The sequence below is a fragment of the Phocoena phocoena genome, chromosome 14 (assembly GCF_963924675.1).
Source record: "Phocoena phocoena chromosome 14, mPhoPho1.1, whole genome shotgun sequence".
Lineage (NCBI taxonomy): Eukaryota > Metazoa > Chordata > Mammalia > Artiodactyla > Phocoenidae > Phocoena > Phocoena phocoena.
This window is the reverse complement of record NC_089232.1, coordinates 71,769,601-71,789,900: the sequence shown is the minus strand read 5'-3', so window position 1 is coordinate 71,789,900 and position 20,300 is coordinate 71,769,601. Positions and strand designations below refer to the sequence as shown.

General features: G+C 34.9%; 1 protein-coding gene across 2 annotated transcripts in view; it reads right to left on the bottom strand.

Moving 5' to 3' along the window:
- ATAD2B (ATPase family AAA domain containing 2B) overlaps positions 1-20,300 on the bottom strand; it is a 152,926-nt gene that overhangs the window by 47,581 nt on the left and 85,045 nt on the right. For both annotated transcript variants that reach the window (XM_065890897.1, XM_065890898.1), the window contains exon 19: positions 10,225-10,410. In XM_065890897.1, the coding sequence (XP_065746969.1) occupies positions 10,225-10,410 (186 nt within the window). The remainder of the gene's footprint in view (positions 1-10,224; positions 10,411-20,300) is intronic.

Below are 20,300 nucleotides of genomic sequence, written 5' to 3'. Positions count from 1 at the left end.
AACAGAACACAATACCCTAGAAGTACCAGGATTTTGTTTAAGGGTAGTAAAACATTTAATTTCAGTTTTAAATATTCCTCCTTCTGATCATTTTTCAACATTGTGTTGAACCTGGTAAATGTAAAAGCATACCAAGAGCAAGTCTACAATAATCCCCCTGATATCAGCCTTCCTGATTATTACCAACAGCTTGTTTTTCTTTAAATTCACTCCTATCTTCTGACATTCCCAGCCTCACACTTCATACTGCAACAAGACAAACCTCATATAATTCCCTGAACGAATCATATTCTCTTTCACACTGGTTCACAACAGTCTTTATAGATGTTATTCACTCTTTCCTAAACTGTTTTTTTTTTAACTCTCCACTCAAGCCAGTGCTTTCTGGGTGATGCTTTCTCTGACTTTCCCAGATAAACTTACATACCTTCCACTATCTCTCATTAAACTTTTTTTAAGTTCAATAATTTTTAGTGAGTTAATTCAGCTGTGCAACCATCGCAGGTCAGTTTTAGAATATTTCCATTACCTCCAAAAAGTTCCCTTGTGCCCATTTGCAGTCCATCCACACTTACACTCCCAGCTGACAACCAATGATTCGGTTTCTGTGTCCAGAAATTTGTCTTTTCTAGAAATTGCATATCATAGAATTGGTAGTCTTTTGTGTCCAGTTTCTCTCACTTTTAGCATAATATATTGAGGCTCACCCACACTGGAGAATGTATCGGTAGTTCACTCCACTTATTGCTGAATAACATTTCACTCTATGTATATACACGACATTTTGTTTTGCCAATCACCAATTAATAAATGCTTGGGTTATTTCCACCATGATTAACAATACTAGAAGTAACACTGGCACACAAGTTTTTGCGTGAACATATGTTTATATTTCTCTGGAGTAGTTACCTAGGAGTGGAAATGCTGAGTCATATCATAAGTTTATGTCTAACACCTTAAGAACTGCCAACTTTTCCAAAGTGGCTATACCATTTTACAATTCCACCAGCAATACACAAGGATTCAAGTTTCCTACATTTTTGTCAACACTTGGTTTGTCTGTCTTTGTGATTATAGCTATCCTAGTTGGGCGTGCAGTGGTATCTCATTCCTGAATGACTAATGATATTGAGAATCTTTTCTCATGCTTATTACCCTAAGAATATATATACTCTTTGGTAAAATGCCTATTCAACTCTTTAGCCCATTTTTAAATTGTAGTTTTCTTTTTAAATTTGTGGTAAAACGGTCATAAAAAAATTTGCCATTTTAATATTTTTAAATTGTACAGCCTGTTGCATTAAGTGTATTCACATGGTTGTGCAGTCATCACTACCTATCTACCTTCAAACCTTTTCCATCCTCCCCAACTGAAACTCTACCCATTAAACATTAACTCCCTACACTCTCCCTTTCCCCAGGTCCTGTCAACCACCATTCTACTTTCTATCTCTACGAATCTGACTACTCTAGGAACCCTGTATAAGAGGAATCATACAATATTTGTCCTTTTGTGACTGGCTTATTTCACTTAGTACAATGTCCTAAGGTTTACCCATGCTGTAGTTACTCTTGTTGTAGAATGTGTCAAAATTTCCTTCTTTTTAAAAGCTAAATAATGTTACACTGTATGTATATGCCACATTATGTTTATCCATTCATCTGCTGATTTCTATCTTTTGGCTACTGTGAGGAATGCTGCTAAGAACATGGGTATACAAACATCTGTTTGAATCCCTGCTTTCACTTCTTTTGGGTATATACCCATAAATACAATTGCTGGATCATATGGTAATTTTGTTTAATTCTTTAAGAAATCACCACACCAAACCATTTATTTTCAACAGAGGCTGCACAATTTTATATTTCCATCAGCAATGCAGCAAGGGATCCAATTCCCTCACATCCTAACCAACACTTGTTATTTTCTGTTTTTATGTCAGTAGCCATCCTATTGGGTATAAAGTGATATCTCATTGTGGCTTTGACTTGTATTTCCATAATGATTAGTGATGTTCAGCATCTTTTCATGTGCTTTATTGCCATCTGAGTATCATCTTTGGAGAAAATCTATTTAAGTACTTTGCCCATTTTTGAACTAGCTGTTTGGGGTTTTCTCTGTTGCTGAGTTGTAGGAGTTCTTTATATGCTCTGGGTATCAGCCCCTTAGCAGATATATGATTTGCAAATATTTTCTCCCATTCAATGTATTGTCTTTTCAATCTATTAATAGTTTTATTTTTGATGAAGTCCAATTTATCTATTTTTTCTGTTACCTGTACTTTTGGTGTCTCATCCAAGAAATCACTGCCAAATCCAATGTCATGGAGCTTTTCTCCTATGTTTTTTCCTAAGGGTTTTATAGTTTTAGGTTTTTTGTTTTTTTAAAAAAATTTATTTATTTATTTATTTATTTTTGGCTGTGCTGGGTCTTCATTGCTGTGTGTGGGTTTTCTCCAGTTGCAGCGAGCGAAGGCTACTCTTTGTTGTGGTGCGCAGGCTTCTCATTGCAGTGGCTTCTCTTGTTGCGGAGCACGGGCTCTAGGCACGTGGGCTCCAGTAGCTGCGGCACACGGGCTCTGTAGTTGTGGCTTGTGGGCTTAGTTGCGCCGTGGCATGTGGGATCTTCCCAGACCTGGGCTCAAACCTGTGTCCCCTGCGTTGGCAGGCAAATTCTTGGTTTTTTTGTGGTACACGGGCCTCTCACTGTTGTGGCCTCTCCCGTTGCGGAGCACAGGCTCCAGACGCGCAGGCTCAGCAGCCATGGCTCACGGGCCCAGCCACTGCCGGCATGTAGGATCTTCCCAGACCGGGCCACGAACCCGTGTCCCCTGCATCGGCAGGCGGGCTCTCAACCACTGTGCCACCAGGGAAGCCCAGCAGGCGGATTCTTAACCACTGCGCCACCAGGGAAGTTCCTATAGTTTTAGGTCTTATGTTTAGTTCTTCAATCCACTTGGAGTTAATTTTTGCACACAGTATAAGAAAAAAGTCGAATTTCATTTCTTTTGTATGTGAACATCCAGTTTTCCAGCACCATTTGTTGAAAGGACCATCTTTTTTCCTGATGAATGGTATTCACACTTATCGAAAATCATTTGACTTAGTCTCATTATTATGCTGAAAGAGTTTTTAATACATCCTGGATATGTGTTACCAGATATGTGATTTGATATATTTGAAATATTTTCTCCCAGTCCGTGATTTGTTGGGGTTTTTTTTCATTTTCTTGATGGTGTCTTTTAAAGAATAAAAGATTTTAATTGTGATAAAGTTTACCATATCAATTTTTTTCTTCTATGGATCACGCTTTTATATATTCTACTATTATAGCACTTCTCCTACTGTATTATTTTTTCCAGATCTCCCCTCCCTCTAAACTTTAAATTCTTGGAGAACAGTGGCTAGCTGAATTTTCGCCTATTTTATCTCATTCAATGAAGATACTGTACTAGAAATATGTATGTGTATACATGCATCTATGTGTGAGTATTGTGTGTGTGTGTGTGTGTGTGTGTGTGTGTGTAGAAACTGTGTTAGGCAGTCAGACACTGTGAATGGAAGAGTGAAGAAAATAGACACTGTCTTAAATAAATTACATTACATTGCACAGAACAGGCAATACATTTTCGATGAATGAACAATGATCTTAACTTGATGAATACAAAACTCCATTCCCGGTCTTCCCTGGTGGCGCAGTGGTTGAGAGTCCGCCTGCCGATGCAGGGGACACGGGTTCGTGCCCCGGTCCGGGAAGATCCCACATGCCACGGAGTGGCTGGGCCCGTGAGCCATGGCCGCTGAGCCTGCGCATCCGGAGCCTGTGCTCCGCAACGGGAGAGGCCACAACAGTGAGAGGTCCACGTACCGCAAAAAAAAACAAACAAACAAAAAAACGCCATTTCCCTAACCACTCATCAGCCTAATCATCACAATATGCAAAAACTGTCTCTCTGTAGTTTTAAAGAGTACAGGGCATTATAAGTGCATAGCCTTTGGAATCAGACAAACCTGGGTTCTAATCCTTGCTCTGCCACTAGCTGTAAAACCCTAGGCAAGTTACTTTACCCCTGTTGGCCTCAGTTTCTTCATCTGTCAAATGGGAAAGTAATACTTTTCTCACGGAACAGTTTAAGAACATATGTTAGATAATATATATGATTAACCTACACAATGCCTGGCACATAGATGCATAAATAGCAGCAATTCTTTCATTAGCAAATTTTTTGTTTTACCTCATTTATTAAAATGTTAGAATTGTTAGCCCCCAGTTTTGAAGGTAGTGTCCATGTGACCTCTGTAATGGGCAAAATTAATGGTTTAAAACCTCGAAATCAAAAAACAAACCAAAAAAAACCCCTCAAAATCTCAAAGAGAAAAGGTGTGGAAAATGAGGTCAGAAATGAATCTACAATAGTTTTCATAAATAAAGTTTGCTTTCCTTAAAACAAAACAAGTAAACAATCCATCAAGTAAAAATAAATATTAGTATTTAACATACCTTAAAATAGTAGTAATTCATGTTCATTTACTATACCGTTTTTAAAGAAAAGAAAAACTTGGGAGGATCACCTTCCTCTTAAATTTTAAGAAATCATAAAATTGTTTTACAACCAAAAAATTAATACTAAGATATTTCTCTTGTATACATTATCATTTATCTGAGTTTTCAATGTCCCTACTTGACGTTTCTACTTAAGTTACTGATTTTTACCTCCCAGGTCCCACGATTAAACTGAGAGATACAAAACGACATGAAATACAGAGAAGACAAAATACTGTATGTAATCTTTACTTTCATCACTGTAGCTGAGGAGACATTTCTTTAAAATTCACTTCTAATATATTGAATTATACCATTCTGAGCCTGCCCATACTTTAATGCCAAAGTACATACCGTGAATCTCTTCAGAAATTTAAGTGCAATTCCAAAGTCTGCTTTCCTTCCTGCAAATATTTCTACTTTTATCTGCTTCCTTGTTTAAAAGTCTCTTTACTATGCTCAACCTTTGATTCTTTTTTCTAATTCTCCTGAAGAGAAATAACTTGCAATTCTCATATATAGCAACTAAAATTCTCCTACTATTCTCAGAAAAGGTCTTCAGGGTCCACAGAAGTAAATTTACTTACACTACAATTTTGCAAAAAAAAAGAAGATGCATGAGGCTAGGCAGGAGTTACTTAAAGCTTTTGTGATGATTCAACATTTTCTTCTTTCATGCAACAAACATTTACTAAGCAATTCCACTGTGTCAGGAAGTAAAGGGCAGTAAGACAGTCCCCTCCTCTCAAAGAGCTTGTGGTCTAGGTCAGAGAGTCTCAAATATTTTGGTCTCCACACTTTATTAAACTCTTAAAAATTATTCAAGAACCCAAAAGAGCTTCTGCTTATCTGGATTATATCTGTCAATATTTATGTACTAAAAATTAAAACTAAGAACCTTCCAAATTATGTATCCATTTAAAACCTATTACATGTTAACATTAAAAAATATATTCTTTTAATGAACTTATCTACTAAACAGAAACAGAATCATAGACATAGAGAACAGACTTGTGATTACCAAGGGAGAGGGTTGGATTGGGAGTTTGGGATTAGTAGATGCAAACTATTACATATAGAATGTATAGGGCTTCCCTGGTGGCACAGTGATTGAAAGTCCACCTGCCAATGCAGGGGACATGGGTTCAAGCCCTGGTCCGGGAAGATCCCACACGCTGCGGAGCAACTAAGCCCATGCACCACAACTGCTGAGCCTGCGCTCTAGAGCACACAAGTCACAACTGCTGAGCCCGCATGCCACAACTACTGAAGCCCACACGCCAGGAGCCCGTGCTCTGCAACAGGAGAGGCCACTGCAATGAGAAGCCTGCGCACTGCGGTGAAGAGTGGCCCCTGCTCGCCGCAACTAGAGAGGGCCCGCGTGCAGCAATGAAGACCCGATGCAGCCAAAAATAAATAAATAAAATAAATTTATTTTTAAATAAAAGAATGTATAAACAACAAGGTCCTACTGTATAGCACAGGGAACTATATTCAATATCCTGTGATAAAGCATAATGGAAAAGAATATGAAAAAGAATGTATATATGTATAACTGAATCACTTTGCTGTACAGCAGAAATTAACACAACACTGTAAATCAACTATACTTCAATAAAATAAATGTAAAACATATATTCTTTTGAAAGACATATTTTTCCAAAATATAAAACATTATATATATTTAAAAAATTTAGTGAGAAAAGTGGCACTGTTTTACATTTCTTCAAATCTCTCTTATGTCTGGCTTAATAAAAGACAACTGGGGCTTCCCTGGTGACGCAGTGGTTAAGAATCCGCCTGCCAGTGCAGGAGACACAGGTTCAAGCCCTGATCGGGGAAGATCCCACATGCGGAGGAGCAACTAAGCCCGGGAGCCACAACTTCTGAAGCTCGCGCGCCTAGAGCCCGTGCTCCTAAGCAAGAGAAGTCACCACAACGAGAAGCCCGTGCAACCGCAATGTAAAGTAGTCCCCCCAGCACCCCCTCCCTCCAAGGGGCAAAGAAACAAAGACCCAAAGCAGCCAAAAATAAATAATAAATTTATAAAAAGAAAAAAAAGACAACTGGATTCTCATTTTCTGCCTCTGCATTCAATCTGTTACAGTAATGTTGCTCTGATTGGTATACATGAAAAAAAAACATATTCAAGAAGATACATAGTTGCAAAATACAAAAAAGACAAATGTGACAAACCTCTGAAAGTCTTGTGGGGCCCACAAGGGTCCTTGGATCACACTTTGATAACAGCTGGTCTAGCACAATGATTTCCAATTTTTTTTTTTTTGATGAAACGCCTCATCAGTAAAAAAATTTGAAAATACTACCTCCAGACTTGACACTTGTGCATATCAAACTCAATACATGATACTTAAAAAAAAAAAAAAAAAGAACTTCCCTGGTAGCGCAGTGGTTAAGAATCCGCCTGCCAATGCAGGGGACATGGGTTTGAGCCCTGCTCCAGGAAGATTCCACATGCCACAGAGCAACTAAGCCTGTGCATCACAACTACTGAAGCCCATGCCCCTACAGCCCATGCTCCGCAACAAGAGAAGCCACCGCAATGAGAAGACCGCGCACCACAAAGAAGAGTAGCCCCCGTTCTCTGCAACTAGAGAAAAGCTGGCACGCAGCAATGAAGACCCAATGCAGCCAAAAATAAATTAATGAATTAATTTTAAAAAATACTCCCTCCAGTATATATACATACTTACTTAAATGTACTATTCTAATATTACTATTTCTATTATGAAACATACACACACATTTTTAAGATAATATGAAAAATAAAAATGAATGGAAGTTCTAATGTTTTTCTCAATATCCCAATGCATTGTCTTACTTTGGGATTAAAAAGGGAGAGCTATACAAAGACACATTTACAAGAGAATTTTAAAAGGGCTCCAAAAGATGAGGTTGTCACTCTGTCCCACAAAAAGAAAACATTTTTGTATCCCTAATATTAGTCCCATGATGATTAATTTTTTTGTTAGGTGTTGTTTTTAAAAATTGAGTAGAGAACCTTCTCATCTCTGAATGAGTTTATTTTCTGATGAGAACAGCAGCACTTATTACAGAAGATTTAGAAAACAGGTAACAAAAATAACTATAATCTTAAGACCCAGAGATAATTACTATTAACATTTCTATTAATAGTTACATATAGTTTTTTATATATGACTATATACCTAATATATAATTATTTCTATATAAACCCAGATAATGCCATATATATTGTTTTAATATCTGCAATTTTTAGCAATACATTCAAACATCTTTTCATGACATTAAATGTCTTCTACATCAATATTTTTAATGGTCTCATTGTATTTCATGGAAGGAATCCACTATAATCAATCCTCTACTCTAGGACATTTAGTTTCCAATTGATGAAGAAAGGCTATGATAAATACTCTTGTACTTTTTGTGTTGCCTGTGCTGTATCTTTGTGTTTGTCCATGAAGAAAGGCTATGATACTTTCTGTGTTGTATCTTTTTTATCTATGAAAAACTACTTACCTATAAATGGTATTGCTGACCTAAAATGAATAGACATATTTAAATCTATTACTATGAACTGTCCTGGAGAGAGTTTATCCAACTTTTTTTTTTGGCCTATTTCATAGGTTAAAATCTGTATCTTACTGTTATTTTAACTTACCATTGTATTTTCTTAAATACACTATAGTAACTGGATATTTCTCTCTTTCTTTTAGAATCACTTAGTTTTTGATACCCACTGTCTACTTCATGTCTTCTTCCATAGATCTGGCACCTTGCTAACCTAGTTACTCAGTCTGCAACTCTCCATGCTTTTCATTCATTTACCAAATATTTATCAGTACGTGCTAAGCATTATTCACTACTATTTCAGTCTGTGACCTAAACAAAGCAATATACTAATGGCAAAGCTGAAATTAAAATGAAAGCCTTGGGGGCAGAGGAGGCTTTCCTAAGGACAATTAGTATAAAATGTTATGTAATCAGTAGTCTAAGAAAAACCCTATAATCTTCACCCACAAATGTGAATATCCATGATAGCTTTAGTAGCTATTTGCTATATAATAAGGGCAAAGAATACAGAAGACAAAGGGAGGCGGCTGAAATTTCAGGATTCAATGCTAGTAAATTTTTAATATTTTAGCTATTAATTAAGGTTATTGGTAAACAAATAATGAAAAAAGCCTACTCACCAGTAGGATTTTTGAATCCACTAAAACTTATAACAATATAGCAACATTGAAAATATATAGATGCAATGTTAGTTTTTTAAAAAACTAAACAATATAATCACATATGCAAATAGACAACAAGAATAGGCAAAATTAAAATTGCTGTGTATCAAGACAGGTTCAGTAAGACTTTTATTTACAAATTTTTCAAACAACATAAGGAAACTTCAGGTAAGTATATATTCCTAACTAGAGCCCTTAATTAACCCAATTTTCTTTATTTTTTATAAAATTATAATAAAACTAGTTGACAGTGAGGATCTAATTTTTAAAAGTGGCTCCTAGGTTATGTCCAGGTTCAGTCCACTCTCCTAAATCAATTTCGAGTGCATTCTTACTTTATAATACTAATATAATACCAAACATATTATAGCTCTGTAGCTTCCAAAATAAACTCACATATATTGTCTCACACCAACAAGCCTGTCTGTTATTATCCCCGTTTTATAGGTGAGGAAACTGAAGCTACTCTAGGTTCAAATATTTATCCAAAATCAAAAGACAAGTAAGTCAATACCAAGGCTTTTCTGACTCTTACTACATACATCTTTCCACTATATTGCTCCCTGTGATAAAAAATATTTTGATTAATGGTCTCCAAATAATATCAGATTCTGAATAGCAAAAAATGAACTAGTCTACATTTAATATAATTTTCTTAACAAGAGTAGTAAGTTGTACAAATCCAGTTTAGCAACAAGATAGATAATAAGAGTTTAAACAACAAAAGAACTTGGTAAAAAAAAAAATCTGAATCATAAAATTCTATGTGATCAAGATTTATATTATAGCATTTGAAACATGTAAATTTTTTATAAGAACTGTGTTGCCTGGGCAAAATATTTCTAAGCATTTTGAAAGGAGATTATTTCAAAACCTAGTAAGCTCAGAATGTTAAAATAATTTCTTAAAAATCAATTTCATTCACGAGTTGATCTACTAATTTTTTCATTCACATGAGTGATCTACTAATTTTTTTCTGAAACAACTGTGATTTTTATCTTTACTATTGAGTTGGATTTGAATTCAAACGCTAAATATCAGATTTGAAAAATATGCACAGTCATAATAATCTTCAGCTTAATGTGATGAAAGGTCAAATCTCACCAAATAATCTAACAGATGATAAGAATGAGAAGGATAATTACAGTGGCATTGATGATGACACAGCTAAGATCTTCTTAGTAGGTACTATATATGTCGAGGTCTGGTCTAAGCATGAATTATCTCAAAATTCACAACAACACTGAGAAATATATCAAAATACATACCAAAAAAGAAACTGAAACTTAAAATGTTAACTAACTTAAGTCGCATGGCTAATAAATGGTACAACCAAGGCATGAACCTTGACAGTACTGATTTTATAGTAACTAAAATGTGCCAAATTTACGTCAACTATTTTAAAACCATATAATAAGAAAAGATAAATATTTAATGAGTTCTTACCTCTTCAGGCAGTTCACTGTACATGGTTTCAGAGGTAGACAATAAAAATATGGGTGAAAATGACGGTATATCTTGTAGCAAAGTCAGAAAAGTTGCTCTCACAGTTTCACTGACGGCTTCCCACCAATCACCAATGTGAGGCATGTAAACAATACTAGGTACTGTTCTTCGAGCTTCACGAAAAATCTAATTAAGGAAAGAACTGGCATTAAAAATTCAAATAGATATTATTCTAAAGTCTACACAGTAACCCTCAAATACATTAAATGTGTCAGGCCTGTTACTATAATTACTTTCAGCCCCAGTATTTAAGCTGTTCAAGATATGCACAAGCCATACATACAGCTTCTATCTACCCTTACCCCACCTAAGAAAAGGAGTATTTTTTTGTTATTTTATTATTCCTATTCAGTATATATTAATAGTATAAAGGCATCAAATTGTTCCACTTATCTATCATATAAATAAAGCAAAATACCACTATAAAATATGCTGCAAATAAAGAAATAAGCATGTACCTATATGTCACTCACTTAAGAGTGATTATCAGGAAGCACAAAGAAGAAAAAGAGACATAGCTTACATGTTCGTGCACACTGGCTAAAATCGCTCAACATATGAATTAAATAAATATTTTAACCAAGATGTACCACCCTAGAGCTTAAAATTAATGAACTACCTGCTGAACCACTTGTTTACCTCCCATTATCTTAATTCAATCTTCTATAAGATAGTCACAAAATACCCTTAATCTCTAAAGAACAATAAATACATTAGCTAAAAGCTATGAGATACTCCCACTTCAGAAAATAGAAAATAAAGTTCCCTCAGGTGTTAAAAGAGTCTTAACCATAGCTTCAGTCACAATCTGCCAACACATGCCAATAAAGACCAGGTTGGCTATTAATAAGTTGTCAAACAGAACTACTGACCTTTACAGAAGAGTCAACAACAGCTCAACAGCCCATCAACAAATTCTCACAGATTATTATGACATCTCTTAAATACTTTTAACGAACGTAAGAATAAGTTAAAAATGACTATCTTTCTTCGATTTAATTTGAGAACTCTACTTCTAAAATTCTCTACTATTTTCTCTTAAACACATTTCAATTAACCTATATAATATACAAGATACAGAAATAAGAATCAAATAATTTAAATGATTAGGATTATCAGAAACATTCCTAAAATTCAAAAGGATTGTTTTTCTTTAAAGAGTAAGCCTACCACTTGCATGAATTTTTTAAATACTATATTTTATATAGCTTTGAATCTCCTGTGTAAAATAAAATGTACTGCCAATTTAATAATAAGCCAGATGAAAGATACTCAAATAAAATTTTCCCCCAAATCGGAAATGTAGATGTTATGATCACTCACATCAAAAGTAACATTTGCTCCTTCCCTTCCTTTAATATTTGCATATCCACCAATCCAGAACAGTTGTACAGTACAACTCCTTCAGGACTCTCAAATTTTGACCTTTTCTGCAAACACGCACCCTCTTATCCTGGATCTTGAAAATCCAAGGATTACTGTTTTCCAAAGTTCATGTAGAAGATTCATAAGAGAAAAACAAGCATAAATATTGGCAAAAGGAAGGAACCACACAGGAGCACAAAGGCAAGAGAGGCATTTGATTCCAAAAAAAAAAAAAGGTTTTTATTACATGCCACCCAAATCAGGCATGTTATGTGGAAGACACTGACCAACACCTGTTGCTGATAAAACTAGGGAAAGTCAGCAGGGAGAGAAAGGCGATTATATGAAAAAGAGTAACAAACTACACAGCTTACTGAGAAACCTCACAAAACTACCTACCCTAATTCAGCCATGCAAGTTACCACATGCCCAGGGAGAGATGAGACAACATGCCTTTTTAAAAAAATGAAATACTGCCTTGCAGTCTAGTATTTGTAGGTTAGGTTTTCTATACGTGTTGAGAACATCTAGCTGCTAGCAAATATCACAGTATGGGCAAAGCAACAGAAGGTTAAGTGATAATAAATAAAAAACTTTACAGAGCCAGAAGTTAAACAATGCAATACTGTAGGTGTTTTAAACTTATCTGCAAGGCTGAACTAGATACATAAGGGTTTTTTTTCTATTTCTTTCCTTTTCTCATCCAAACCTCTCAAAATTAGCAAACTGAACATGATAATGATACTCTAGTAACCTTTTTATTTCCAAAGACTTTAGGAAAGTATCTTTATAAGTAAACCTTTTGAAATTATATTTGAAAACCTAGAGGGGAAAAAAAAATCAGGAAAAAAGTCTAAGACAAATATAGAAAAATAAAAAGGCTCTGCCTTTCTGGTCCATGAATATATAATTACATGGACTGAGAATTAATCTAACTATATGCAATACCAATAGCCAGGGAATATTTTCAAAATTTTCTCTGAAGCCTTTAAAGGAAAAACATCCTTAATTTCCAGAAAAATTTAAAAATACTACTAAAACAAGTTTCCTTTTTAAATTCCTTACCCCATGTTATCTCAGAATATTAAAATAAACTTTCATATTTTCTTTAAATAGCCAAGCTGTCCTAATTCTCCTGTTTTTGAAATGAAATTTCAAAAAAGAATAGAGTCTGAGAATAGTATTTAAAAATTCAGAAAAAAGTTTAAACCTATTGTGATTTTTCTACAATGTAAAATCGGCTCCTCAGCAGTTTGCTGGTAATTTTTGAAGTTATGGAATAAGTTACACTCTGTGAAATCAATTAACCAGATATCTTATAGTAGAAAAATAAAGCCTAGTTTTAGTGAAGCGGCAACTGTCTTGGAAACAAGTGATGCCATTTGATAACTAGAAAAATACTCACCTACAGGGTGTCTTGGATTGGTGGATGTGCAAGGTGTAGTAGAAAACAGAAAAACTGTTATAGAGAAAAAAAGACAGTAGGCCAAATTACTGAACCAACCGTTTCAAAATACCTCTGACATGACCAGCACTCTTGCACAAATAAAATGAACGTACACCAGTGTATGTGAATGTTCATTTTGATTCTTTAAACAATGTATTTCTGGCCTCTTCTTGTTCCAGACATCATAGTCCCTTATATAACCTTTTTTAAGTTCCTTTATTTAAAAAATATCAAAAACTACTTTCTCTGAATATTAATGATATGAAAGGCAAAAATCAGGCCACTGAAATTAGAAGTATCCATGCAAGGAAGCACTAACAATATAAACTGCACCTATATTTATAAGGGTCCTTATCTCAAAAGCTAAATTTCAAATCAGTACGTTAGATGCCAAATTAAAATGTTCAGTGAGTGAAAATTCACTGTATCTTTAAAAAATGAAGAATATACAGTCTATAACAAGCCATTTTCATTAAAAACTGAAAACTGGAATAATTTTAAATACAGAGGTACCTGAAGCAGAAACCTCCAAGCCAGTACAGCTTTCACTTTCCTAAAAGGGGCTATATGAGAAAAACAACTTTTTGTCATCAATGAATTTCCAGAATTTGTCTTGGTCACGTTACAGTACTAAAATTATAAAACATAGGTAAAAGAAAAATCTTGGGGGCTAAATTTGTCCTCAATTTTTATAAAAACTAAAAAGCACTATTTAAATAAGTTTAATTCCTTAAACCATGCTATCAAAACTCTGTTAAAATAAATAATATGTCTCCATTACTGATAACTTTATTATATTTGTCACTTACTCCATTTATGTTCTATTGACCTAAGATTTACTGAGCATCTCTGTGAAAAGAAGGCACTGTCTGGGATCTGAAGATTCAGGATTCAAGAAATAAAAAGCTCAATTTCTTTACAAGCATATAAAATCAGCCTGTTATAAAACACAACTATACTAGAGTTTCTGAACAATGGATTTAATGCAAATCAACATTTCTTGAAAATTAAAAACACCCAAAATCCTTTTCTGATATTTTCGTTGCTAAAAACATCAATAATTTCAGTAAATGTGATACAATTTGGGCCAGGATAATTTAATTTGTTTACAATTCAAATACAAAATGTGCTGTGGTAAAACACAGATGTGTACCCACATGCACAAACACAAGAGTATCCAAAGTATATACAGACTGTTATGGAGAAACCCAGAAATCCTTTTTCACAAGCAAGAGCATCCAAAGTATACACATAGGTAAGTATAGTAATTCCTTAATGCCACATAACCAAAACAGATTTCCCCTGAGAATTTCCAGATACAATTTCTTTCTAGGGAACAAAAAATACTAAAATTTTCACCCCAAAAAATACCTTACTGACCATGTGAAATTACTCATAACACCATATAGTACCCAAACTCCAAAGCTTTGAACAGACCATATTTAAATTTATCAATTCGATCATAACTCTGTATTAATGAAAAAGATTAAATATAACACACTCATCAATCCCTTTTTTCCTAAATCAGCAGTAGAAATAATACAAGAGGGAAAAAAATACATATGAAAATGTCAGTAAGGGGACTCATAGTTGTTGCTTTTTTTTTTTTAAGAGTATTAATACAGTTAAGTCTTTTACTACAGATACTAACATCTCTGACTTTGTTGTAGGGTTCAATAATTACTTGTGAACTTACTGGGACAACCATAAATCTTCCAGGCTACATCAGTTTCCATTCTCCTTCCAGAGCCTTTGGAAGACTATGAAATGCTCAGTAACATACATACACACATGCGCACACACAGAGTTACTTTATGAACTCTGGCAATTGTTTCAGTTATAAATGTCGAACTACTGTCCAGCTATCAGCTAAAGTACTGTATTTCAAAGTGTGGTTTACTGAAAACCTAGAATAGTTACAACTGGGATGCATGTTTGAAGTGCAGATTTCTGGGCTTATCCCAAATTTCATGAATCAGAATCTCTGGGTGTGGTGCCAGGGAATCAGAAATTTTAATAAGCACCCCCAGCAGATTCTCATGCTCATTAAATTTTAAGAAACAATGAGGGACTTCCCTGGTGGTCCAGTGGCTAAGACTCCGTGCTCCCAATGCAGGGGGCCTGGGTTCAACCCCTGGTCAGGGAACTAGATCCCACATGCTGCAACTCAGAGTTCGCATGCCACAACTAAAAGATCCCACACACATCAACAAAGATCCCGCATGCCACAACTAAAGACCCGGTGCAGTCAAATAACTAAATAAAGATTTTTTTAAAAAAAAGAAAGTAAGAAAGAAACAATGAGAAAACCCTACAGCAGTCACTAACTCCTCTACCATTTTTCATGCAACTGATAATATTACTCAATAGCTGGGGCATTCAGAAGAAGAAACAGAAGTTTTGCCATATATCTGCTTGTGTGTGGATGTTTTAAAGAATGGCATAGAATTAAACACGGGCCCCATGGCATAAAGAAATATGAAGTAGGGCCCTTGCCCCCTTTGCATCTTATCACACACATAAATACAGATCTTTAAAGGTGATTTAAGACTTCTTTCCTTTAAAACTACCTTTCGTGTTCATGTTACACCTTTAAATAACCCAACTTAATTTATATCACATATCTTAGAGGCAGGGGAAAAGAAAATCACAGAAGAATAACTTGCCACAGACCAAACCCTTATATTCCACATGTATTTAGAGAGGATTCTACCTATAGAAGGACTAGCTACAAAGAGAAGTAAAGCAAAAGGGAAGAAAAGAAAGGGAATACAGAACAGAAGGATAGAAAGAAGGGTTTTTTTTTAATCTTTCCAGCATTTCAGCACCTGACTTATGTGCTCTCTTCCCTAGGACTTTTATACCTAGTTATACCCAGGCTTACCAATCTCTATAAATTAATAAAAAATTCCTCAGTTTCATTATATAATAGCCTCTTTGTGAAGAATTTTCCAGAAAAGGCAGTATTATGTTATAATAAATAATTTTTAATATGCACTTAAAATACAAACAATCAGGGATTAACCGTGACAGTTTACATGGTCTCTGGTCAGTGTTCAGAGAAAGTCTGAGCTTCAGCTACCATGACTACAAAATTCTGTCTCAGTGCCTTGTTAGATTAGACATCCAGGTGGTGGTCACTTAAGAATAAGCCCTACTTCCAACCCAGAAGCTCATAGGTGGAAGCAGAGAAGATGAGATGTCTTGACATACTAGATGCTATGTAACACAACCAAAACAATAAATGGAGGGTTTTTGTTGCTTCCCACCACCAAGTGACACTTCTCTCCACCCTCCTCACCAACATGACAGAGAAGTAGTAAAAGCCAAGATATGTGAAAGAGACCAAAGAACATGCAGTCAGAATTCAAATTTAGCCCAATGATGCCAAGTAGGATTCAGAGAAAAAAAAAAAATCCCAGGATTCCAATAAAGTCAACATAGTTTACTACAGTGCTTCATATTTCCTTACCTAACATTAAGCCAGTATTGTGTTTGTGAATATACACACACATTAGCCATAAGGAACAACTATAGACAGAATGTTCCTCTTTCAAAGTGATTTTATCTTTCAGTTTGTTTGATACTGTCAAGTATACATGTAAAAGGAAACAAAAAATTCTAAACCATAGAGCAGAGTATAAACTAAAATGACAAAGTTTATCCATTCCCCAAATCCTCCAAATTCCTTCCCGCAAGCCAAAACAAAGATTATTAACAGTTTTTGGGGGGTATTCTTAGATAATATTTCTACTTATATATAAACATGAACATATATTTTTAAGGTTTTTTTTTCATGAAGAAGATCATACTTAGATTTACAACTTGCTTTTTCACTAGTATCTCCTTCACCTTTCCATATCAGCCTATGTAAATCTACCTCATTCTTGTTAATGACTTCCTAGTATTCCTTTGTTACTATATTTTAGCCAGTCCACCATAAAAAGGACATTTAGTTTGTTTCTTTTTGTCTTATTTTGTTTGGTAATTCTACACACAATGCTTTGATGAGTAACCTTGTACATTCAGCAGTGAATACTTATAGCTAATATATCTTTAGGAAATGTTTTTTTGTTTTTTGAACAATAAGCGTTTTTTTCTTTTTACATCTTTATTGGACTATAATTGCTTTACAATGGTTTGTTAGTTTCTGCTTTATAATGAAGTGAATCAGTTATACATATACATATGTTCCCATATGTCTTCCCTCTTGTGTCTCCATCCCTCCCACCCTCCCTATCCCACCCCTCTAGGTGGTCACAAAGCACCGAGTTGATCTCCCTGTGCTATATGGCTGCTTCCCACTAGCTATCTATTTTACATTTGGTAGTGTATATATGTCCATGCCACTCTCTCACTTTGTCACAGCTTACCCTTCCCCGTCCCCATATCCTCAAGTTCATTCTCTAGTAGGTCTGTGTCTTTATTCCTGTCTTACCCCTAGGTTCTTCATGACATTTTTTTTCCTTAGGAAATGTTTTTTAATGTAAAATTCCTGGGTCAAAAGATACTTGAAAGTTTAAAAGATAGTTCCAAACTACACTCCAAAATCAATAAATAAAATTTACATTTCCACTAACCAAGTATGAGCACCCATATCTCCAATATTAGGTTTATCAAGCTTTTCATTTTTACAAGCCTGATAGTTGTTTTAAAATAGCATCTTCCTGCTTTAATATGCTTCTTTTTTTTTTTTTTCACTTATAAGTAAGGTAAAGAATCTTTTCAAATTTTTACTGGTTGCTTTTGTTACTTTTTTCTCCCTATAAATGTCATGCTCCTATTTTGCCAATTCTTTTATTAGGTTGTTATTCTTTCTTCTTCCTGATTTTAATATATCTTTGTACAGTAAGGAACTTGTCCTTGACATGTGTTGCAAATACAAATTTTTACCAGGTTATGTCTATTAATCTTATTTAAAGAAAGTTTCTTGTCATGTGTAATTTAAAATTTTATAAAGTCAAATTTGTTCTTATCTTTATGTTTCCTGGCTTCCGTTCATTGCCTTGAAATTAAATACTTTGTCATGTCCAAGATAATATACTGACCTTGTGAATTATCCTAACACTTTTATAGTTCCACTGACAATCTAGAATTTATTTGGGGGCTAAAGAAAAAGGTAGGAAATCCAGTTTTGTTTTTTTTTATTCCCTTCAGAGACCCAGCCAGTTTTCTAAGACTATTTATTAAATAATCCATCTATTCTATGATATCAAATGTCATCATCATCATCATATACTCAACATCATCAGATACTAAATTCTATTTCTACATAGGCCTAAGCATGATTTCTCACTTTTGTTCTATTGTTTTGTCTATCCCTGCACAGGTACAAATACTTTATTACCACAGTTCTATTACATGTGTAAACATCTGGTAGGGAATCCTCATTACACTTTTTTCTCTAGAATTCTCCTTGCTATGCTCCTATTTATTTTCTAGAGGAAACAAAGAGCCTTTTTTTAACATCCCCTCTTAAATTTGGAGGGATTATAATTATAATTGCACTTAATTTATAGATTAATTTAGAAAAGAACTCATAGCTATCCAATGTTGAGTCTTACCAGCCATTAGTTGTGAAAGGAGCTGCAGCAGTAGTGATAAACATGATGGTAGCTGTCGTTGTTGAGTACTGTATGCCAAGACTACTGGATGAGCTTGTTTTAATAATCACAGTAATCTTATGTGGTATCATTATCTTCATTTCATAGACGAGAAAATTAAGGCTCAAACAGGTTAAGCAACTTGTCCAAGGCCACAACCAATACACAAGTAGCTGAGATTTTAATCTGTGCAGTATGACTTGAGTCTACACTCTGAATTACAGTAATTAAAAACAAGGTGTGGGGGCTTCCCTGGTGGCTCAGTGGTTTAGAGTCCGCCTGCCGATGCAGGGGACACGGGTTCGTGCCCTGGTCCGCGGAGATCCCACATGTCGCGGAGCAGCTGGGCCCGTGAGCCATGGCCGCTGAGCCTGCGTGTCCAGAGCCTGTGCTCCACAACGGGAGAGGCCACAACAGTGAGAGGCCCACATACCGCAAAAATTAAAAAAAAAAAAAAAAAAAAAAAAAACAAGGTGTGTCTTTCACTTATTCAACTGTCCTCAAGTGACTTTTTAGCTTTCTTCTTTTAGGCCATGCAAATTAATTGTTTAAGTTAATTCCTAGGTAAACTTAGTTGCTATTTTAAATGGGACCTCTTCTTCCATTACACAGTTGACCCTTGAACAAGGCAGGGGTTAATCTGTGTATAATTTATAGTCAGGCCCTCTAGATTTGCAGGTTCTCTGCATCCACAGGTTCAACCAACCATGGACCTTGTAGTACTGTATTTACTGCTTAAGAATATCCATGTATAAGTGGACCCGTGCAGTTCAAACTCGCATTGTTCAAGGGTCAACCATATTTCTAACTTGTTACTGTCTGTATAAAAGGAAACTATTGATTTTATAACATTAACTTTGAAATTGTCTGCCTTACAGAATTCTCTTATTGGCCCTAACCGTTCTTCAGTTAATACTACAATCATATCATAGGCAAATATTTATAACTTCAGTGTGTTCATTCCAATATTTATATATCTCACATGTAACTGAATCAATTTTGCATGCCTTAGTGATGGTATATTACTCTTTCAATGTGCTACTATATTCCATTTGTAATATTTACTTTATGACCACTGTCTAAGTGAGATTAGACTACAATTTTCTTTGTATTTCTTTCAAAGGTTTAGCATCACTTTTTTTTTGATTTCACGTCTTTCCTTATTTTTCTATGCTTTGGAAAAGTTTAACTGGCATCAAAATAATCTTATTCTTTAAGATTAAAAGAATGTACCTGTGAAACTGTTTGGATTTAGTGCTTTTTTTTTTTTTTTTTTTTTTTCCCTCGGCATGTGGGATCTTCCTGGACCGGGACACAAACCCATGTCCCCTGCATCGGCAGGCGGACTCAACCACAGCACCACCAGGGAAGCCCCAGGTTTAGTGCTTTTTGACACTCAATTTCTTCTTCCACAACTACTGTCTATTTAGATCCTCTCTCCTCTGAAGTCAACCTTGTTAATTTATATTTTCCTAGTAAATCACCTGGATTTATTTTAAATGGTACCAAGTAATTCTCTTACTTGCATAAAAACTGCAATAATTTTGTCTCACTAAAAAGGAAAAATACAAGCAAACATATAAATCAACATTATTGGAAAA